The sequence below is a fragment of the Vombatus ursinus genome, unplaced genomic scaffold, assembly GCF_900497805.2.
Source record: "Vombatus ursinus unplaced genomic scaffold, bare-nosed wombat genome assembly UNPS02014852.1, whole genome shotgun sequence".
Classification (NCBI taxonomy): domain Eukaryota; kingdom Metazoa; phylum Chordata; class Mammalia; order Diprotodontia; family Vombatidae; genus Vombatus; species Vombatus ursinus.
Window position 1 is genome coordinate 349052 of NW_020954630.1, and position 22783 is coordinate 371834.

The 22783-nt window shown below is 42.1% G+C and overlaps 1 protein-coding gene across 3 annotated transcripts in view; it reads left to right on the forward strand.

The window, feature by feature from the left end:
- The window catches only part of ZNF862 (zinc finger protein 862), a 38127-nt gene that overhangs the window by 8793 nt on the left and 6551 nt on the right, over positions 1–22783 (forward strand). For all 3 annotated transcript variants that reach the window (XM_027841025.1, XM_027841023.1, XM_027841024.1), the window contains exons 3-7: positions 4062–4166; positions 6151–6851; positions 8919–9096; positions 19276–19380; positions 20530–22656. In XM_027841025.1, coding sequence (XP_027696826.1) covers positions 4062–4166; positions 6151–6851; positions 8919–9096; positions 19276–19380; positions 20530–22656 — 3216 coding nt within the window. The remainder of the gene's footprint in view (positions 1–4061; positions 4167–6150; positions 6852–8918; positions 9097–19275; positions 19381–20529; positions 22657–22783) is intronic.

Genomic DNA, 22783 nt, shown 5'->3' on the forward strand with positions numbered 1-22783 from the left:
TGAGCACACATGTGGCCCTTGAGGTCCTCAAGTGAGGCCCTTTGATTGAATCCAATCCCCAGGGGATTTGTTCTGTGATGTTTGGATTCAGTCAAAGGGCCACACTTGAGGACCTAGAGGGCCACATGTGGCCTCGAGGCCACAGGTTCCCTACCCCTGGCTCTGAGCTATGATCTCACTCAGGTCTTCCTGACTCTGAAGCCTTTTAGACAACAGGTGAGGGCACTGTACAAGGTAATGGAAATAGAAAGAGTTAGGAGGAGGCATAGTCCCTATCATCTGTCTCTGAAGAAACATTCAGTCCAGCTAAGGAGACAGGCCACCTGTATGAAAAAATATGTGATAAGCCAGCACACAATAAATTCTGTATGTAGAAAACATCACTGAATATATAGACATAGACACACCTACCAACCTCTTCCACCGTGATTACTTCTATTTTCATTTCCTGGTAATAAATTGAAATCATATTGCACTTAAGTCTCAGTAATACCTATTTTGGTCAAATTTAGCTCCTTGCACTAAGTTCTCTGGTTTACCTAGTTTATTGTCATTTCTATGTAGATGATCCTCAGATCTATACAACCAGTCCCAGTCTCTCTCCTGGCCTCCACACTCATGTATCCTTTTGCAGGGACATCTTGGACTGGATGCCCCTTAGGTATCTCAGATTTAACATGTCAAACCTGAACTCGTTGTCTTTTCCTCCAACCCTTCTGACTTCCCATTTTCCTCTTACCATTCAGGATACCCCCATCTTTCCAGACGCCTGAGCTCACATACTCAGTGTGGTCCTTGACTGCTCTCTGGCACTCATCCCACATGTCCAGTCTGTTGTCACACCTTGTCATTTCTCCCTTCACTTTTCTTGTGTCCCCTTCTCTCCACTCACACAGCCGCCACCCTGGCATAAGCTCTCATCACCTCTCTACTGGAATATTGCTATTACCTTGTCATTGGTCTCCCTGCCTCAAGTCTCTCTCCATTCCAATTTGTCCTTCACCTAGCTGCCCAAATCATTTTCCTAAGTGCAATTCTGATCGTATCACCCTCCAACCAAATAAATTCCAGTGGCTCCTAGTTACTTCCAGGATCAAATATTCAATTCAACTCAATTCAATAAACATTAATTAAGCACTGCTCTGTACCAGGCACTGTGCTGAATGCCTCTGTTTGTCATCTAACACCTTTCACAACTTGGCCCCTTTCTTCCTTCCTTGGCTGCCTTGTACTGTATTACCCTCACTTGTGGTTCTTTGTACTAGACATTCCAGTTTGTGACTCTTTGCTTTTACAGTGGCTATCCCCCATGTCTCAAATACTCTTCCTCCTCTCCTCTGCCTCTTAGCTTCTCTGGTTTCCTTTGACACAACCACAACCTGCCTTCTGATTTTCCAGTTGCTCTCTCTTCTTCTCCAAACCCCTCTGTCTTTCCTCTTGATATCTTATGTCTATATAGTTATTTCTGTGTTGTTTCCTCCAATAAAATGTGAATTCTTGGGGCAACTAGGTGATGCAGTGGAAAGAGCACCAGCCCTGGAGTCAGGAGGACCTGAGTTCAAATCTGGCCTCAGACACTTGGCACTTATTAGCTATGTGACCCTGGGCAAATCACTTAACCCTGATTGCCACCAAAATTTTTTTTTTTAAATGTGAGCTTCTTGAGGGCAGGAATCATTTTTGCCTTTCGTTGTATCCTTAGTGCTTAGCACAGAGCCTGGCACAAAGTAAGTGTATAATAAATGCTTATTATGTGACAAGGGGTCCATATTGACCAACTGATTTATTATTACTCGTATTTGTGCATATACTTCTGAGGATTTGAATTACTACTGCCTATCTTTTTTTTTTTACTCTTTTTAATTATTGATCATTTCTTCTGCTGTTCTTCCTGCTATGTTATATACTTCCTACTCTGTGTGGGGTTTGCCTTGGTCATTGAAGAGGTCCATATGTATGCACAGTATCTTACATATAGAAGACCTTGAGCAAATCATAGAATATAAATGCTGTCAGGGACCTCTGAGACCTCCCTGTGACCTTATTCCATACATATATGAGCAGGACTCTCCTTTATAACATCCTTGGCAAGAGGTAATTCATCTACCTTTTGAAGACTGTAAGTGATGGGGAACTCAATATTTCATGAGACAGTCCATTCCACTCTTGGATAGCTCAGCATCTTTAGAAGCTTTTCTTTATATCAGGCTGAATTCTACCTTTTTATCTTCTACTTCCTTATCCTATTGAACATGAAGTCTATTAAATCTCCAATCTTTTTCACATGTCTAAGCATGTGTTTCCCAAAATAGGCTTCAAAAAATCCCTTTTGTTTTTTGTAGCATTCAGTGCAAACTTCATCTTGTTTTTGGGCTTTAGGCCTTCTGAGTTTATTCTTGTAAGATCATGCCAGACTTTGCTATTCATCCTCTATCACCTATCCTGCTTCACTTTTCTGTATATGCCTTTTAAAAATCTAAATTTGTGAATGAATTCCCTGTGTAGGCATGTTATTCATCTTAGATAATGTCTTTCCTTCCTCATTATTGTGTTTGCTTTATCAGTTTTTTTTTTAATTCTCTAGAGAAGGAGTTCTTTATCTGGGATCTGTAGACCCAAGGGGTCCATGAATAGATTTCAAGAGTCCTGTGAACTTGGATGGAAAAAAATTACATCTTTATTGTCACTAAACTCCAATTTTATTTTATTATGAGTTTGAAAAAAGATTCTGAGGAGGGGTCCATAGGTTATAGCAGATTGTCTGAGGGGGTCCATGACACAAACTAGGTTAAGGATCCTTGCTCTGGAGCATCCCATAATTCTTGATTTAGTTCTCCTGCCGAGTCTTAGGATGTGGAATCCTACTGAGATTTTCACAGAACTCTGGGAAAATCCCTGTCGATTCTACCTCCATAGGATCTCTCTAGTCTTTGCCTTTCACTACTCACATGGACGCCACCCCAGGTCAGGACCTCATTACCTGGGTCCTGAACTATTTCAGTAGCCTCCTAATGGGTCTCCTTGCCTTGAGTCTTTCCTTTCTCCAATCCATCCTTTCTACAGCTGTCAAAGTTATGTTCCTAAAATGCAGTTCTGATCATATTACCCTTTTACTCAAGAAGTCCAGTGATTCTCTGTTGTTTGTAGGACCACATGCAGATACATTTGCTTGGCATTTAAAGCCCTTCGAAGTCTAGCTCTAAGCCATACCCTCCTCCCTTCTACCTCTTAGAATCCCTAACTTCCTTCAAAGCTCAGCTCTGGTGCCATCTCCTACATGAAGCCTTTTCTTTTCCCCTTCCCCCATGCCTCCCTTCCCCTGAAATGACCCTACATTTATATTGTTTATATTTTGTGTAGACTTTTCTGTGGATGTGTTGCTTCCCTTAGTAGAATGTAAATGACTTCGTTTTTGTTATTGCATACCTAATGCTTGGTGTAATGCCTTATGCAAAGTAGGCACCTAATAATTAGTTGTTCTTTGACTATTGTATGTGTATATATTTGTCTGTTGTATATATCAGATTATATCTGGCATTCTCCCTTCTTAACTTTCAGGAATTTTCACATAGCACAATCCAGTAATGACATATGAACACAGTTCTCATGTCCTTCCTGAGTAGTGACACTGCCACAGTCATGATAAAGTCCAGTGCTTTATCTGTATTATACCATGCCATCTCAGCAATCTCTGACACTCTAGGATAGTTGACTGCCTTTACTGTAAAGAGCTTCAAAATCTTCATATAATATATGAATAAATGTGGATTGAATAGAACTTCCCCTGGAGCCTCCGTTATGTGTCTTTGTGTCCACTGACTCTCATGATCCCTCACTCTTTGGAGTGGCCAGTCTTCCTCCTCTTTGTCCCAACTAATCCAAAGCATCTGCTTCTTTTCTTGACCGCTCACCCATGAAGAAAAGTCACTACTTATCTCCTCCCTCTATTAAAAATGACTGTCAATTCCCAGAGGATGTCTCAAACTTCCAAGAATGTTCTTTCTAGAAAACCTTCCTTTGGAACTTAGGACCTTACTGCAATTCTTTGTTCTCTGGAATAGGAACCCCCATCGCCAATCCGGAGCTATTCTCTAAGCTTGAAAGAGAGGTAGAGCCATGGCTGGGAGATGCCCCGGGCAGGAGGAAACTCTTGAGTCATCACCTGGGTAAGTTTGGACTTGCCTTTTGAAGAGGATGTGAGCCTGAGGATTAGAAGAGGAAAGATGGGGGTCCTAGATTCCCCTCTGGCTCCTAACTCTCCCTGCTCCCCCCAGGGATTCTTATAGCTATCAGGTTGCATAGTCGGTCTAAAACAGAGACATATTCAATATCCTTATAGCCCCTGTGTCATGTGTCAGTCTGGGGAATTGAGATACCTCCAAGTAATATAGAAAGAAGGGGCTATGCTATATATGCTATATATACACCACAAGTGTCGATGATTAAGACTAGCCAGAACAGTGGGATGTGAGGAGCTGGAAGAATGGTAGAGTTAAATATGAGGAGGCAGTTCTTGAATCCTCAGATTTTAGCAGCTGTACAATTCATATATATAGATAGAGATATATAGTGTTATACATATATTATATATAAAAGTTCTAAAGTTGCTGAAGTCTGAGCATGTAAAAATTGTCTGTGTATGTTTGTATGTGTGTGTGTGTGTATACACACACATACACATATGGCTGTAGCAATGTGCTGTTTTATATATGGTCTGGAAGAGAAGATTCATTTGGGATTTTAGGTATTATAGAGTTATCTAAAATCCATTTATTTGAGTTAAAACAGTAAGTCAATTACATTAATTTTAAAGAAATGTATTTTTACAGTTAAACGATAATTAAGGTAAAAATTCATTGTTGATGGCATCGAAACATTTAAAAATAAATATTTTGCCTTGTGAAAGTAAAACTTAAAAATTAATGTTTTGACATGCTTCTTTTAATTGTTTTAATTCTTGAAACAAAATTTTTATTTCCTTAGAGTCAATTTGCAAATAGAGCAACTCCTTTATAAATCACCCCATTTCTTCATGTCAGCATTGATAACTATATATTTTATATGATTATGATTGGTTTGTGTATTTGTTACTGACATCCACTTTAATTTTTATTTTAGCCTACCCTGTCTCCACTGTTAGACTTTAAATTCCCGGAGGGCAAGGGATGCATCTCCTATATCTTTGGGATCTAGCCATATCCTAGAGTATAGTGGCTGCTTGGTAAATGATGGTGGTATGGCTAAGCGTGTAGGAGCAGGTGACTCCACAGCTTCAGGGATTCTTCATTGTCTGCCTTGTTCCCTTTTGGTAACCTCCCCCTTCAGGCTCGTTTCCCGTCTAGAGATGGCACAAGTAGTAGTGTTCCTCTGTATTGAGTGATTGGCCTCTGCCCTGAGAAGGGTGCTAAGGGAGAGAGCCCTAAAGAAACCCTACCACAAAGGGTCATTATGTCCGAACCACTGTTCCTCTTGGATCCCTTTCTCCAGCCTTCTTCATATCTGTCTGAAGTTGACCCAGAGAATCCTGGTACTTTTTGTTTAAGATTTAAGTTGTCACAGGGACTAGTTTTTCCTCCCTGGCTGGACTCCCAGCTCTATTTTCATCAGTAATGGTACTAGATTGTTAAGGGAGAACATACAAGCTTGCGGACCAGTTGATATGCTTAGGGCAGGTATTGATGCATTAATAAACACTCCCTTTTCTCTCCCCCTCCTCTCCCAGTGCCAGTTAAATAGTTCCTGGATGAGAGGAGGAGAGTGGGGCTATCTAACACAGGCTTCAACGAAAGAATAATTGAAAGAACTGGGGGCATCTATTTTGGACAGGAGAAGACTAGGGAGACATACGATAGCTGTCTTCAAGAATTTCTTGTGCTGTCATGGAGTAGAGAGAACAAATTTGACTATCTTGTTCCAGGAGGCCCAATCCATCAGAAGACTGGTGGATCAAAATTAAAAAGAAGCAGATTTGGGCTCAACATAAAGATAACTTTTTGATGAATCAAGTTGTAAAACAATAGGATAGCCTTCCCTGGAATGTAGGGAGTACCTATTTACTGAAAATATTTAGACAGAGTTAGGATAGCCATCAGTGAGGGTTGGTGCAGAAGAGATTCACAAAGCACATTACTTTTGTCTCTTTCTCTAAAGGAAATAAGAAGAGGAGATCCATGGGAGAAATAGACATACAGGGTCCCACTGGAGAAGTTGGGTTGTATCTGCCAACACGGAAAAAAGCCTGTGTTTCCCACCTCAGTCACTCAGAATGTGACAGCATTGAAGACTATTCCATAGGAAAAGCCAAAAAGATATTAAGACCGCGTTCCATCCAGAAGTCTTGGTTTCGGCAGTTTCCGTGGTTGATCACGAATGAGGGGCAGACAGCCCTGTTTTGCTCTGCCTGCCGGGAGTACCCGTCTGTTCGGGACAAGAGGTCTAGGTTAATAGAAGGTTACACGGGACCTTTCAAGGTGGAGACACTCAAGTATCATGCAAAGAGCAAAGCCCACAAGTTTTGCGTTAATGCTTTGGCCTCAAGGGACCCCGTTTGGGCAGCCCGTTTTGAGAGCATCAGAGAAACGCCTGAGGATGTGTTGACCAATGCAGAGCCTCTCTTCAATGCAGATTATCCTGTGCTCTACCCACCAGCATCCCTGGGCGATTATGACAGTTTGGTTGAGCTTTTTCCAAACTCCAGATCTGAGCCTGGAGACACCACTGAAAATGGAACAGCATCAGCTCTCTACTTGGATTGTATTTCGGATGTGAGGCAGAAGGATGTTGTCAATGACATCTGTAGCTCATCAAGCATTAATGTTTTATTTGATGACTCCACAGAATTCTTTTGTCAGGTACTATGTTTGGATGATTTTTTCATATCCTTAATTAGTCGACAAGCATTTCTTAAACATTTACTATGTGCCAGGCATTATCCTAAATGCTAGGGATCCAAGAAAGGCAAAAACAATCCTTGTTCTCAAGGAACTTACATTCTGATGGAGAGATAGTATGTAAAAAAGCATGCACATACGAGATATATGCAGAGTAGAGGTAAGGAAATCTCAGAGAATCTCAGGCACTAGCAGCTAGAGGGACCATGGAAAACACCCCATTAAGTCAGTCTGACCAGTAAGTGTTAGAACAGGGTTAGAGGGAGTCTTTTATGGAAAGACACTTCAGTGAAAAAAACTTTATTTTTGATAGGGAGATACAAAAGGTTGTACTCATTTGCTTTAAAATTAATAAATTCAATGGAAAAATTTTTCCTTCAGTATTTTAATGTTAAGGTTAAGTAAGGAAAATAAGCAGAAGAATGAGTTAAGAGTTAGGAGACAGACAGAGGCACCCTAAGAAGCAAAATTCAGTTTAATTTGTAGCAATGTTCTTTTTCGAAACAAAACAGTGTAGCCCCCTGGTAAAAGGGCAAACACTGCCAGATTTTGTTATAAAGGCATCATATAATCCCTGCTTGGGGTAATAGGATGATTTTTGAAACTTTTCTCATTTTCAAAGTGAAGAATGCCATTTTACATAGGGAAAAACAAAACAAAACATTAATTCCCAGAGTGAATCTCTTGTTTTTTTTACCTTTTATAAAGTTGACATGAAGGCAGTGTTACAGAAAAGTGTTTGACTCCCTTTGAAAGATTGCTCCAGTGTTCATATCGTCCAGTTCTCTTAGCTTCTTATCTTTGCTACTGTTTTAGGAAATAATGAGAAAGCCTAGCTCTTTGCATCCCCAGCTGCCTTAATGATGGATGATTCAGCCAGTGTGGGATTTGCGTTCAGTGTCTCAGCAGTGAGTGATATTACCAGGACCATTTCTTAGTCTTATCAAGTAGTGGTTGTCAGTGTGGACCAAAGTTTGTGTGGAGCCTTATGGTGTGCTGGAAAGAGCATTGTCTTGGGAATCTGGAGAGCTCCCTTCCCTTCTAGGGCTGATTTTGTTATGACTGGTTGTGGGACCTCAGGCAAATCATTTCTGCTTCTGGGCCCAAGTTCCTTCAACTCTTTAGTTGAAGGTTTGTTGGACTGTAGTTGGAGAATCCTGTGACTGTATGATCTTTTATATCTTCACCTTTAATTATCAATGAGCTTTCTTGGCTCAGAATTCCCACAGAAGCCATGAGGGTAGCATTGAAATGGGAAAGGCTACTTCCTGGGGAGACATTAAAGGAAGAAGAGAGCATCCCTACATTCTTCTCTGCCTTATTTTTGTGTCTAGCATATAGTAAGGCTTCTTTGTGAAAAGGGAGTACCTAGTACCAGGGCAGCTCTCCCTTTTCCTTCTTCCTCTGAAAGGACACCCAGAGACTAGACAGAAGACTGGAGTTCCCTAACAGAAGATGGCCCCCGGTTAAGAGCAGAGAAGGCCATGGAGTTCTTCTGGCTGCCTCTGCAAGAGCCTTGCTCTCTCCATCCAGGCATCTGTATCTATGCTATCCAGGTCTACCTGTTCTAAAATAGCTTTGGGGTCCATATAGCTAGTGCACCAATTTCAAGAGAGTTGGGGAGAGGTTTAGGAAGTACTCCTGAGGGCACGGGGAAAGTTTCATTCACAGCTAAACTTGGGAACCGTTTGGTTGGGAAGGAACTTCTCAAGATTTTAGAAACAGGAGTATGTCACTGGAATGTGCTTCTATGAAGGCACGCTCCTCATAGCCACCTTTCTTTTCTCCTGCCAAAGCTTACCTGAGGGCATTACTTTAATTATAGGCCTCAGGATACTCTGATGCTAAATAAATTTGTCCCTCAGGAACCCTGGGGAGTTTCTGGGACCTTGTTGAATTTTTGGGTCGTGTCAGCAGATGGGCTCTGAGAAGGCTATCGTGGCACCCTTCTGGATAAGTTCCTTCCTCTGGTCATGAAAGGTGTTTGAATGTCTGGGGGTACTAAGTACCAGATGCTCTTTGTTGCAGGATCCTTCTGAGGAGGGGCTGTTTCAGGAGGTGCCGGTGGTGTTTGAGGAGCTTCCGGTGGTGTTTGAAGATGTGGCGGTGTATTTCACCCGTGAGGAGTGGGCAATGCTAGACAAGCGGCAGAAGGAGCTATACAGAGATGTGATGCGCATGAACTACGAGCTGCTGGCTTCATTAGGTAAAGAATCCTCAGAGTTTTGTTCACCTCTGTTAGGCTCCAGCAGCCTCGCTCCCCTCTCCATTCTTGTTCTTTCATCAGCAGAGGCACTGACTTAGCTGTGCCTCAGAAACCCTCAGCTTTGGGTTTCTGCGTCATGTTCTTTTCCTCGTGGCTGACTCTGAGTGGTTTAGGGCAATAGTAGCAGCTGGCTACCTGAGGACATTCTCACCACTGCTATTCAGTTATGGGAACCTGTGTCTTAAGTGTCACCAAGTTGGTCATTAGCAAATTTATAAAGATGATGAAATGTGTCTGTGCTCTGCCTCTTCCTTTTCATTGCCTTGGAGACCCTGCTTTCATCTAATGTTCTTGGACAGCCAGCCTCTCAGGAAGAAAAACAATCTTATTTATTAAAATCAACTTTAAAACTTTTTTTTCCTCTTGTGTGAACTAATAGAATTAGAGAACTAAAGCATAGAGCAGAGATTGCTTTAATCCAATATCTACCATGAACAGAGCATTGTGCCAGGCTCTGGGAGCTAGTACACATAAGTTCTATTGAATGTAGTCGTAAGTGTCTATGAGTAAGGCTGTCTACCAGGGATAATCTTTTTAATAGCTCATTTTATTTCATATTGTCTTATTTACACTAGTCTTTGTTGAGTTTGTAGGCTATAGGTTACTACCTAAAGATAGGAAGGATCATCGGATCATAGATATAGAGCTGAAGGGGCCTTAAAATCCTTCCTCCTCATTTTACAGACAAGGAAACTGAGATACAGAGAGGTTAATAAACTTGCCTAGGGTCATGCAGCTAGTGTCTGAGGCATGATTCAAATTCAGATCTTCATCTCTAACCACTGTTCCACTTAGCTACCTCCCATGGACTAAAATGCTTCAGGCAAAGTCAGCTCTGGAAGGATGGGAAATGCTCTGTAATGAAATTCTTAAGACATAAAGGGAAAGAATTCCAGTAAACAGGAAAAATGGGATTTGTCTGAAGAGACTGATATGGATGCACAGGGAATTTTAAAAAGAAATATACAGAAGATGGAAGCAAGTCCCGGTACCAGTTGATTAATTAGAGTGTTAGAAGCATGATCTTGTAAGGCATAGGACCTCTGCTTGTGGGGGCTAAGGTGGTAACAGACAGCAGAGAGAAGGCAGAGCTGCCCAGTTTTTCCTTTTGTTTCTGTTTCCTTGTAAAGGAGAATGACATCTAAACTGGAAATGGCAAAACAAAAGTGATTTTGTTTTGTCACAGGCATTGGGTTCCCAAGATGCATAAGGAAAAAGTAAGAGAACACCTAGCTATTTCTTTATGAATTCAGGACAACTGGCCTTGATGAGCTATATCCATGGGCCCTGAAAAAACTGGCAAATGTGATTCCTGTGGTACTGTCAGTGATATTTGAAAGACCAGAAAATGGGAAAGATACCACAAGATTGGACAAAGGCAAGCATCCTTATTTTCAAAAAAAAGGGAAGAGAAAAAATCCTGCAAACTACAGGCTGCTGAATTTGATTTTGATTCCTGGGAAAATCCTAGAATGGATCATTGAAGAAATGGTTGGCCCTCTTCTAGGAAGGGAAGTGGTGATTCCAAAGGGGCAGCATGGTTCCGTCAGCAATAGGTCATGCCTGGTTTACCTCATGCCATTTTTGGACACTAGTGGATAAGAAGGACACTGCGGATGTCCTCTCTGTTAGTAAAGCTTTTGATAAAGTATCTCATACTGTTCTGGTGGAGAGGCAGGTGGACACTAGATGATAAGGCATAAGTCGGATCGCTACACTGAAGGAGTAGGTATTAATAGTTCGGCATCAGTGTGGCTCACCACAATCGCCAGTGGACAGCCCCAGAGATCTCTGTGCTTGGCCCCGTTTAACTTTTTTATCAGTGACCCGGATAAAGGTGTAGATTGAACACTCATCACGTTTGCGGGTGACACAAAGCTCAGAAGAAGAGCTAGTGTGGCGGACCCCAAAGGGCCTTGAGAGGCCAGAGCGTTAGGCTGACTGTATTTAGACGACCTTCAGTCAGGCACAACGTGGGGGCTTACCTTTAGGTACAGATGAAATGAACTTCCTGAGTAGAAGACAGCGAGGCATGAAACCTAGTGGTTCTGAAATATCTGGGAGTTTTAGTAGACTGAAAGTTTAATATGAGTCATCAGTACGATGTGGCAACCAAAAAAACACAGGCAGTCTTGGATTGAATTAAGAGGGGCAGAGCTTCCTGACATAGGAAGGCAGCAGTCCCACTGCCTTCTCTTCTCATCATACCTCCTCTGCAGCATCGTGTTTAGCTCTGGGTGCCTCAGATTGAAAAGGACGTTGACAAACCGGAAAAGGCCCGGAGGAGGCCAACCGGACTGGTAAAGGGCCTTGAGCCCATGATCTAGGAGGACTGGTTGAAGGAATTAGGCATGTTTAGCCTGGAGAAGAGAAGACTCAGGAAAGACATGATAGCTGTGGTTAGGTACGTGAAGGGCTGTCACATGGAGAAGCAATCATTAGACTTGCTCTGTTTGGTCTGGAGGGCCGATCTGACACAGTGACCTCTGCAAAGAGGTCAGCCTGGGCTGGATGTCAGAAAGTCCTCATAATGTGAGCGGGCTGCCTTGAAAGGTACTGGGATCCCCTTCCTAACGGTCTTCAGACAGGCTGGATGATGACTTGTTGGGGGTTTATAGTGGACATTCCCGTCATTGGTTTCATTAGCTGGACTGCATGGCTACTGAGGTTTCTTTCTACCTCTCAAATTCTGTGGTTCTATAGTCTTAGAGTACGTAGTTGGATTTTTTTTCCTCTTTCAAAATATAAAAAAAGTACTAATATTTTAAGAAATGATTATAGTATGTGAGGTGTAAAAATGTTTTTTTTTTTTAAATCTGTAATGGCAATTTATCTTGTATTACAACCTTCCATAATTTATCAAACTCCTTTGATTTGTAAAAATGCTTTTTGTTTTTTTAGGCAATTGGGGTTAAGTGACTTGCCCAGGGTCACACAGCTAGTGTCAAATGTTTGGTCTGAGGCCAGATTTGAACTCAGGTCCTCTTGACTTCAAGGCCGGTGCTCTATCCACTGCGCCACCTAGCTGCCCCTGAAAATGCTTTTAATTCCATTATTTAACCATATATAACTCTGCAGGGGTTAGGAGCAAAACAGTAAGCCTTTGCTGAACACATTTATTAATATTTGGTAGTATTTGAATATGTCTAGAGTTATCTGTAAATGTGAGTTTTGGAATAGATGATCTCCCTAATTGTTATGATGTGTTAGTGATTCGCTGATACTGACCCAGTGCAGCTTTTAATGAAATGCATTTCACATAGTGAATTACTCTTTATCTAGACTTAATTATATTGGGGCCATAATCCCCTCCCCCAGCCCTAAACAGATTGTGCGGGTGCGCGCGCACACACACACACCCACACACACCCACACACCAGATATTGAATTGCCTCTTCACCAATTTGTGGGGAATTGAGGCTTATGTCAGAGAATCCTTCAGGTGTTTTGTACTACTGGGCAAGAGACTTACACATGAATGCTTTAATGTTCAGGGATTTGGGCAAGTATGTCTAGTTTGTGACTAACCTCTTTTATCTATGATGTATTGGTATAGGATCCTATTATCACTGTGTACATTTATATAGCTTAGACACAGTGTCTTTGAGGTACTCAACTCAACATTGTTGACTACTAATTTCTCAGATTAAAAAATTCCTTTTTTATAATCTATGAAACCCTGCTGTTACAGTAAAATACCCTGTTTTTAAAGATTTCACACTGTGGAATCATAACATTTTCTGATTGTTTCAATAGCTCTTTTCCTTCTGAACAACATAGTTACCATTTTTTTAACTATTTGAAGATACAAAAGCGAATTTGTCCTCTATATTTTGAAAGCATATAGATATATTCCCAATTAGAAGCATTGATGTCCTGGAAATATGGAAACCAATGACTTTTTTGATGCTATTTGTTTCTCTATCCATCTCATCTTGGTGTAGATATAAGGAACTGATTTAATATTATACAAATATGACTTTCCTTTTTGTGTGACCATAATGATTCCTTTAAGGAATTGTATGTTGGTTGTCTTGTCCAATTAGGTAGATTACTGCCTATAGCCAGTGTTAAGATAACTTACAAATACTAAACATCTCGTTAGATCCTAAGGTGTGGAGTTCCTAGCCCCACTTTGTGTTTTAATATTAGCTAATGTTCTAGCTCTTTGCTGTCCCACCAGTCATCTAATTATTGTTGATGATGATGGTAGTATAGTGTTTTTTAGACTAGTTAATGTGTATTTGTTTAGCTGTAATAGAATAGTTTATAAGAAATAAAATCTGGGGCAGTAGGTACATTTTAAATGTATAAATTTCTAATATCTATGGCATTTAAAGAATTTGCCAGTGTACTATCAATCAATCAGTAAACGTTTATTAAACACCTGCTGTGTGCTAGGCACCATGCTAAGCACCGGGAAAACAAAAAGAGGCAAAAGACAGTATATGCCCTTAAGGAGCTTAAAATCTAATTGGAGAGACAACATGGAAACAAATATATACAAAGGAAGCTATATACAGGACAAATAGGGTCCAGAGGGAAGGCACTGGAGTTAAGAGGGGTTGGGGAAGATTTCCTGTAGAAGATGGGATTTTAGTTGGGAATTAAAGGAAGCCAGGGAGTTCAGTAGTTGGGAGTGTAGGAGGGAGAATGTCCTAGGTATGGGGGGGGCAGCCAGAGAAAATGCCTGCATCTGAGAGATGGAGTGTCTTGTTCATGGAACAGCTAGGAGGCCAGTGTCACTGGATCGAAGGATATGTATTGGAAAGTGAGGTATAAGAATACTGGAATAATTGGAAGGGACTAGGTTATAAAGAGCTTTGAATGCCAAACAGAGCATTTTGTGTTTGCCCCTGAAAGCAATAGGAAGCCCCTGATCTACTACATCTTTTCAGTTCTATGAAAAGTTTTTACTGTAATTGCCTGTGATTTAGAGGTTAAAATGAGCATATTTGTGTATGTGAGTGTATATATTGAGGTCAAACCTCAGTAGTCTTTAAAGTCTGATCACTTGCTTTAGCTTAAATTTAGTAGATATCATAGCATCATAAGGGTAGCTGGGTGGTGCAGTGGATAGAGTGCCAGGCTTGGAGTCAGGAAGACTCATTTTCATGAATTCAAATCTAGCCTCAGATATTCGGTTTGCTTCAGTTTTCTCGCCTGTAAAATGAGCTAGAGAAGGAAATGGCAAACCGCTCCAGTGTTTTTGCCATGAAAACCTCAGATGAGGTCATGAAGAGTCAGATATGACTGAAGAATGACTCAACCAGCCAATCATAGCATTATAAATTTAGAGTTTGAGGGTACTCGTGTAGAAGAACCCTTCATTTCCTTTTTATTTTTTAAATAAAATTTTATTGATATTTAAAATTTTTACCTCATCTACCTTTCTTGTTACATTCTTCTTCCCTTCCCCTCCTAGAGAACGGTCCTTTAAAACACAGATTAAAGAAGATGGGGAAAAAATGGTTCAGCAAAAGTAGCCAATGCTAGAGGCAGCAGCAGAGGCAGGAACAGGGAGCATCCTAGAGCCCAGGGATGGAAACAAGGCCGAGACAGAGTACCAGAACAGGAAGCACTCGGGCAGAAAGAGGTCCCTGGGAATCCCTCAGCCGGTGCCGGGTGCAAGAACCAGTGCCATCTGGCAGCTCTGTCTCCCATTACGCAGTTCTGAGTCACAAATCCAGGGCAAAATGAGCAGGGCTGTAGCAGAGTGCTGAACAGAGTAAGTTATGAAAAGTAGTTTGACTCTGAGCTCAGGATCCGAGCCATGACTTAGTTCTAGCCTTTAGCCCAGTGGGTAAGCCTGCAGTGGAATAACTGGATCAGGAGTCCCAGACAAAGAGGAGCCAGTGTCAGTCACTCTGAACCTGCAGAGCCTCCCTGTGACTGTGAGTCCAGCAGCAATCTACTGAAACTTAACTGCACACAAAACATGGGTCAGGAATTTGCAGAGGTCAGAACAGGAGGAGAGTGAATAGATCTCTCCCTGGATTGCACTTTGTTGTTGCTGTTGTTGTTCCATTGTGTCTGACTCTTTGTGACCCCACTTGGGGTTTCCTTGGCAAAGATACTGGAGTGGTTTGCCATTTCCTTCTCCAGCTCATTTTACAGATGAGGAAACTGATGCAAATAGAGTGTCTAAGGCTGGATTTGAATTTAGGAAGATGAGTCTTCCTGATTCCAAGCTCAGTACTCTATCACTTGTGCCAGCTAGCTGCCTACCTGGATCACACTACTTTGGGAATATTGAAAATTTGCAGACCCCTAGATTGAGCTGTGAAAGCAGCAGAAGGATGTGAATGGACAGGATTCCTCTCCTCTTTGATCCTCCCCCCCCCAAAAAAAAGTACCCAGAGCCCAGTACTAATATCTAGTCCAAAATTAAGATGTAGGCTGGAAGAATGAGCAAACAAAGAACCCTACCATTAATAGCTGCTGTGGTGACAGAAAAGCTCAAGATGCCAACACAGAAGAAGAGAATGTCTTGAAAATATCTATTACCAAAGCCTAAAAGAAGAAATGCAGCTTGGATACAAGCCCAAGAAGAATTCCCAGAAGCATTAAAGTAATTTTTAAAAGAAGAGCAAAAAATGATTTTAAAAACCAAATGAGAGTGGTAGATGAAAAAATGAGAAAAGAAATGAGACCTATGCAAGTAAGATATAAAAAGAGAATTAACAACTTAGTAAAAGAGATATAAAACATTACTGAAGAAAATAAGAATAAACTTCTTGAAAATAGCCAAATGGAATAGTAGCCTTGAAAATGACCAAATGGAAGCTAAGGACTCCACGAGACATCAAGAAGTAATAAAAGTCAAAAGACTGAAAGATAAAAGAAAATGTGAAATATCTCACAGGAAAAACAATGGACCTAGAAAATAGATTGAGGAGAGATAATTTGAGAATCATTGAACTACCCTACCTGAAAGCCATGAGCAAAAAAAAGACCCTACACACCATATTTCAAGAAATCACAAAAGAAAACTTCTCATCTATCTTCTAACCAGAGGGCAAAGTAGAAATGGAAAGAATCCACCAGTAACCTCCTTGAAAGAACTCCCAAAATGAAAACTCCCAGGCATATTATAGCTCAAATCCAGAACTCCCCAGGTCAATGAATGTAATACTATACTTTTGTGCTGTAAGAAATGATGAAAACCAGTGATGTCAAACTCAAATAGAAATGATCCCTACTTCTGCATATTGACTTAGAAAACCACAAGTTAACATTATCTGTGTTGTATTGGGTTTTTGTTTATTTTGTTAAACATTTCCCGTTTAAACATGTTAAACATTTGTTTAAACGTTAAACATTTGTTAAACATTTTGTTAAACAGTTACATTTTAATCTGGTTGTGGCCACACTGGGGAATTTGCCAATGGCAGGAGTTTGACACCTTGATGAAAGTAGTGATCTCAGAGAAGCTTGGAAAGACATGTACAAATTGATGCAGAGTAAAGTGAGAAGAACCAGAATAGTTTATACAATAACAATATCTTAAGGACAGACAGCTTTTATAAACTTTAAATCTCTGATCAATACAATGTTCAAACACGATTCTATTTGCTCCATTCTAATTTTTAAGGAAATATTTTCTTCAGTGAGCTTTTGGACTTCCTTTTCCATTTGGCCAATTGTGCTTTTTAAAGCATTTTTCTCCTCATTGGCTTTTTGGACCTCTTTTGCCATTGTGGTTAGTCTATTTTTTAAGGTGTTATTTTCTTCAGTATTTTTTGGGTCTCCTTTAGCAAGCCGTTGACTTGTTTTTCATGATTTTCTTACATCACTTTCATTTCTCTTCCCAGTTTTTCCTTTACTTCTCTTACTTGCTTCTCAAAATCCTTTTTGAGCTCTTCCATGGCCTGGGACTGATTCATATTTTTCTTGGAAACTTTGGATGTAGGAGCTTTGATTTTGTTGTCTTCTTCTCGTTGTATGTTTTGATCTTCTTTGATACCAAAGAAAGATTTTATGGTCTAATTTTTTTTTGTGCAATTTGCTCATGTTCCCAGCCAGTTACTTGAGTTTTAAATTCTTTGTTAAGGTAGGGGTCTGCTTCCAGTGTGGAGAATGTAGTGTCCTAAGCTTTGGGGGTTTTGTGCAGCTGTTTTCAGAGACACTTCTAGGGACCTGTAAATTTTCAGTTCTTCCAAGGTGGTATGATCAAGCGCAAGGTGTTTATTCCTTTCTTGGCCTGTGCTCTGTTCTGTGAGTGACCACAAGCACTCTTTTCTGCCTTGGAACTGTGAGGAGGATTCCCTCTCCACCACCAATACAAGCTCCACCACACCAGTGCTCCTCCTTGCCCCAGGATTGCCACCCAGAACTGTGACCCAGATCCAGGCATGGGCAAAGCAAGAGATTCCTGCCTCAGCACCAGCAAAGAGATCCCTGCAATCTCCCTCTGATCAAGCACTTGATTCCCCCTCAGTCTGTGAGCCGAGAGCTCTGGAAGCAGCCACTGCCCTGGCACTGAGGCTGGGACCAAACTTCTCTCTCACAGCAGTCACAGACCTTTCCTACTGACCTTCTAAGTTGTCTTTGGCATTTGTGGGTTGAGAAGTTTGGAAACCGCCACAGCTGCCCGTGATTCAGTCCCCTGAGGCCTGCTCCAAGTTCACTGAGACCTGGTCTTTGCCTGCATGCCCACCCTGAGCTGTGCTCCAATCAACCATTCAGGTTGTCTTGGGCTGGAAATTTATTTCACTCTGTCTTTTTGTGGATTCTGCTGCTCTAGAATTTGTTTAGAGCCATTTTTTACAGGTATTTGGAGGGGTTTGGGGGAGAGCTCAAGCAAGTCACTGCTTTTACTCTGCCATCTTGGCTCCCTCAGACACGGTTCTAGATGACTTATAGTGAAGTATGCTGCCCACCACCTGACAGGTGATAGACTCAGGTGCAGAGCAAAACATATATTTTTGAACATGGCCAGTTTAGGAATTTCTTTTGCTTGACTGTGAATATTTTTTACAAGAATTTTCTTTTTCTTTTTTCCAATCAGGGAAGGTAGAAGCAGGGAGGTAGAAGAGAAGAAAAATTGATGTTTGTTAATAAAAAAAAATTAATTAAAAAATGGATTACTCAGAGCCTTAGGATTCAAACAGTCCTTTTACCAAAAACATATTACAATACTTTTTGGCAAAAGCAGTTTCAAAGATAGTCAGAAGCAATTCAGAAGGATAAAAACAGATAAAAGTTGTTGGCAAGGTTAAAAGTAGTTAGGTTTTTAAGTGTCTTGTGAGCTCCTTTCTGAAATCCTAAAATCTACTTTAATGTTCTTTTTCCTCAAGGGATCCACCATTTGGTCTTAGATCAGTCCACCTGAGGGCAAAGTTTGGACCCCCATCTAGACCCAAGGTCTAGACCACAACTTCCTTACACACATACTTGTCTTGGCTGGTGTTAATTCACACCATCCTAGTTCCACTATTAAGCATCCTGGCCCACAGCATAGATTTTTGAGTTAATCTCACATTTAAAATGTGAGCTCCCTGAGGGTAGAAATTTTCCCATTTCTTGTATTTGTATCCCTAGGGGGCCTAACACAATGCCTGGCATATAATAAATAGGTACTTATTAAATACTCTATTGATTTTCCTCTGTCATTTTTTTTAATAATTAGATTGAGTAGTTTGTTGAATGCTCTGTCCCCATGTCCATCTTAGATTTGTGACATTGATGACATGTTCTATTACTTTTGTTTTTTTCTTTTCTTTTCTCTTCCTCCATTTTTTCCCTCTTCTCCTTTGTTATTGCTTTAAACTTGCCAGTGGCCCTTATAGATAGTGCTTAGTACTATTGATATTAGTGCTAAAGAGGTTGATGTCCCCTGGTCTCCATGGCTAGATGAACTCATACCTGGCCTCGTCATCTCATTTTTTAAATAGAAGACTACTTAGGATCTTAGAATATGCAGTTTTCTTGCCCCTAGCTCCTATTCTGACCCAATTTTATGGGTACTTAGAGGTGGAAACATGGCCGCCATTGAGGTTGCTTTCAAGCCAAGTGTTATTTCAGATATTTGGTGTGTGTGCAGAGGGGCTGTCGATGGGCCACTGGATTAACCACTCATGACTATAATCTCGATGTGATTTTCTGTACTTGGAACAGGACCTGCTGCCGCCAAGCCAGAGCTGATCTCAAAGCTAGAGCGTCGGGCAGCCCCCTGGATCAAGGATCCCAATGGACCAAAGTGGGGGAAAGGTCGTCCCCCAGGTGAGTCTTTAACACATGAGCCCAAAAAGGTGGGGCCTGGGATGTCCACACCCAGGGCTTCTGTCACAACTCCTCAACTGTAGCATTACACACGGTATTGGATAAGGGGGGGGCTCAGAAACCTGTCCAGCAGAAGAGGGCAGGGAGAAATTTGGGTAGAAGACAAGGATCCTGAGGTCAGTGCATTTTTTATAAGGGGTCTTGTAGCTGATGAGAAGAGGCAGGCAGGAAGCAACAAGAGGTTGTGACAGGACCATATGAGCTACCAGACTTTGTTAGGGCCCCAGTTCTCCATCTGCAACAGTGTAAACCTTTTTCCCAGGATCACAAGAGAAATGATTTTTTTGGTGGCACGATGGATAGAGTGTCGGTCTTGGAGTCAGGAAGACTTCTGTTCCAATGCTTCCTTAGGCACTTAACTAACTGTGTGACCCTGGACAAGTCACTTACCCTCTCTCATCCTTAGTTTGCACATCTATAAAATAGAGAAAATAGAAACACCTACCTCATAGGGTTGTCATGAGGATCAGACAAGATAACACAGAAGAAGGGCTTTGCAAACCTTCAAGTGATCATTAAATGCTACCTACTATTTATTATCAGTGAAGCTATCTAGGTTCTGTGAGGAAGAAATGCAATCCATAGGCCTTTTTGCCTCTGACAAGTACTGTCCTCCAGTGCATAGAATTCTGTGGAGGCCAAATTCAAGTGCCTCTTCTCTTTTTGGTGTCCTCCAACAGTGGGCAGTTGCTGCTAGTTCTGCTAACAGCATCCTCGGTGATTGTGATTTAGTTGCTTGTCCTTGGATTTGGTGTCAGATGATCACTTGGCCCCAGTGTAGCTGTGGGCTATAAGGGTGTCAGGCAGAAGAGTCTAAATGGGCTGGAGAAATAACCTATGGGGAGCTCAGTGGATGTTTAGAGGTCATGGAAGGCCCATCAAAAAATCTGTGGCCAAGGACATTCTTTAGGAAGGTGGCCACCTTTTCTTGGGTTCATCTTTTCTTCTCTGGCTCTGTGGCAGGTGATGCATTTCTTGGTTTGGGGTCTTTGAGCTAATAGGGGACCTTAGGGAAAAAAGGTGAGACCTCTCTGACTGACTTTGTACAGGTCAGGACAGCAAAACTGACATTTTAATCTTTTTCTAAAGGGAAAAAGAAGACTGTTGTTTCCACCAAAGAGGTCGACACATTGGTCTCTGCTGAAGAGGCTGGGCTTCCTTTGCTTCCTTTAGTAGAAGTTTGCGACTCCTACCCCAATCCTGGCAATGGTGAAACAGAAGGAGATGTGACTGGGAAAGTCAAGAAGACTTACCGACCCCGGTCAATCCAGAAATCTTGGTTTGGTCAATTTTCTTGGTTGATAAGTGACCCTGAAGAGACCACGCTGTTTTGCTCAGCTTGCAAAGAACGCCCTTCCCTCCATGACAAATCTTCCAGATTAGTTAAAGGGTACACAGGACCTTTCAAAGTGGAGACTTTAAAGTACCACGAGATCAGCAAAGCCCATAAGCTTTGTGTCAACACAGCAGAGGTCAAAGAAGATGCACCCCGGGCTGCCCTTGTTCCGGTGGTGCCAGAAATTTCTAGTGACTTAATGGCAAACATGGAGCACTTTTTTAATGCTGCCTACTCCATTGCTTACCATTCAAGGCCACTGAATGACTTTGAGAAGGTTCTGCAGCTTCTGCAGAGCACAGGGACCATGATCCTAGGCAAGTATCGAAACCGTACTGCCTGTACCCAGTTCATTAAGTACATCTCCGAGACACTGAAGAAGGAGATCCTGGACAATGTCCGTCGTTCCCCTTGTGTGAGTGTGCTGTTGGACAGCTCCACAGACTCCTCAGACCAGTCTTGTGTGGGGATTTACATAAGATACTTCAAAGAGATGGAGGTGAAGGAGTCCTACATCACACTGGCCCCACTCTACAGTGAGACAGTGGATGGCTATTTTGAAACTATAATTTCTGCTCTGGATGAACTGGATATACCATTTCGGAAGCCTGGGTGGGTAGTAGGCCTGGGGACTGATGGTTCAGCCGTGCTTAGCTGTAAGGGAGGTCTAGTAGAGAAGTTCCAAGAAATCATCCCTCGGCTGTTGCCTGTGCATTGTGTGGCCCACCGTCTCCACCTGGCAGTAGTAGATGCCTGTGGAAGCATTGACTTGGTAAAGAAGTGTGATCGGCACATTCGGACAGTGTTTAAGTTTTACCAATCCTCAAACAAAAGGCTGAACGAGTTACAGGTGGGCGCAGCTGCCCTTGAACAAGAAATTGTACGCCTGAAGGATTTGAATGCCATTAGGTGGGTAGCAAGCAAAAGACGGACACTGAATGCACTGATTGTGAGCTGGCCTGCCCTGGCCAGCCACCTGCAGAGCGTGGCGGAAGCTGGGGGCCAGATTGGGCACAGGGCCAAGGGCATGCTGAAGCTGATGAAGAGCTTTCATTTCATTAAGTTCTGCCACTTCCTTCTAGACTTCCTAAGCGTCTACCGGCCTGTATCTGAGGTGTGTCAGAAAGAGATTGTATTGATCACAGAGGTAAATTCCACATTGGAGAGGGCTTACCTGGCCTTGGAAACCCTTCTCCACCATGCAGGGCCCAAAGAGGAAGAGTTCAACACCAGTTTCAAGGAAGGTCAACTCCATGGCATTCCCTTAGACAGGATGGAGATGGCTGAACAGAGGTTCCAGGCAGACAGAGAGAAGATGATTTTAACTGGGATTGAATACCTCCAAAGAAGGTTTGATGTTGATCGGTCACCCCAGCTCAAGAACATGGAGGTGTTTGACACTATGGCCTGGCCAGATGGCATTGAACTTGCTAACTTTGGGAACGATGAGATACTTAACCTAGCCAAACATTTTGAGCTCTCCCTCCCACTGGGCTACAGTGAAGAAGGCCTCCTAGATGAATGGCTAGGCCTAAAGACCATTGCCAAGAACCTTCCCTTCTCCATGCTATGCAAGAATGCCTTTTCTCAGCACTCCCGCTTCCCTCTGCTAAGCCAGCTTATGGCTGTGGTGGTCTGTGTGCCCATCTCAACTTCTTGCTGTGAGCGTGGCTTCAGTGCCATGAACCGGATCAAGACAGATGAGAGGACCAAGCTCTCCAATGAGGTCATAAACATGCTAATGATGACAGCAGTGAATGGTGTGGCAGTCACTGAGTATGACCCGCAGCCTGCCATACAGCATTGGTACCTGACTTCGTCAGGCCGCCGCTTCAGCCATGTGTACACTTGTGCCCAAGTGCCACCTCGCTGTGATGCAGGTAGATAAGAGAGGATGGGGATAAGTGTGGTAGACTAGTGATGGTAGTAAAATAAAGGGATAGAGAAGATCCCAGTATCCCAAACCTTCATTGTCTGAATAGTTTTGTGGGCCAACTAACCTTATCA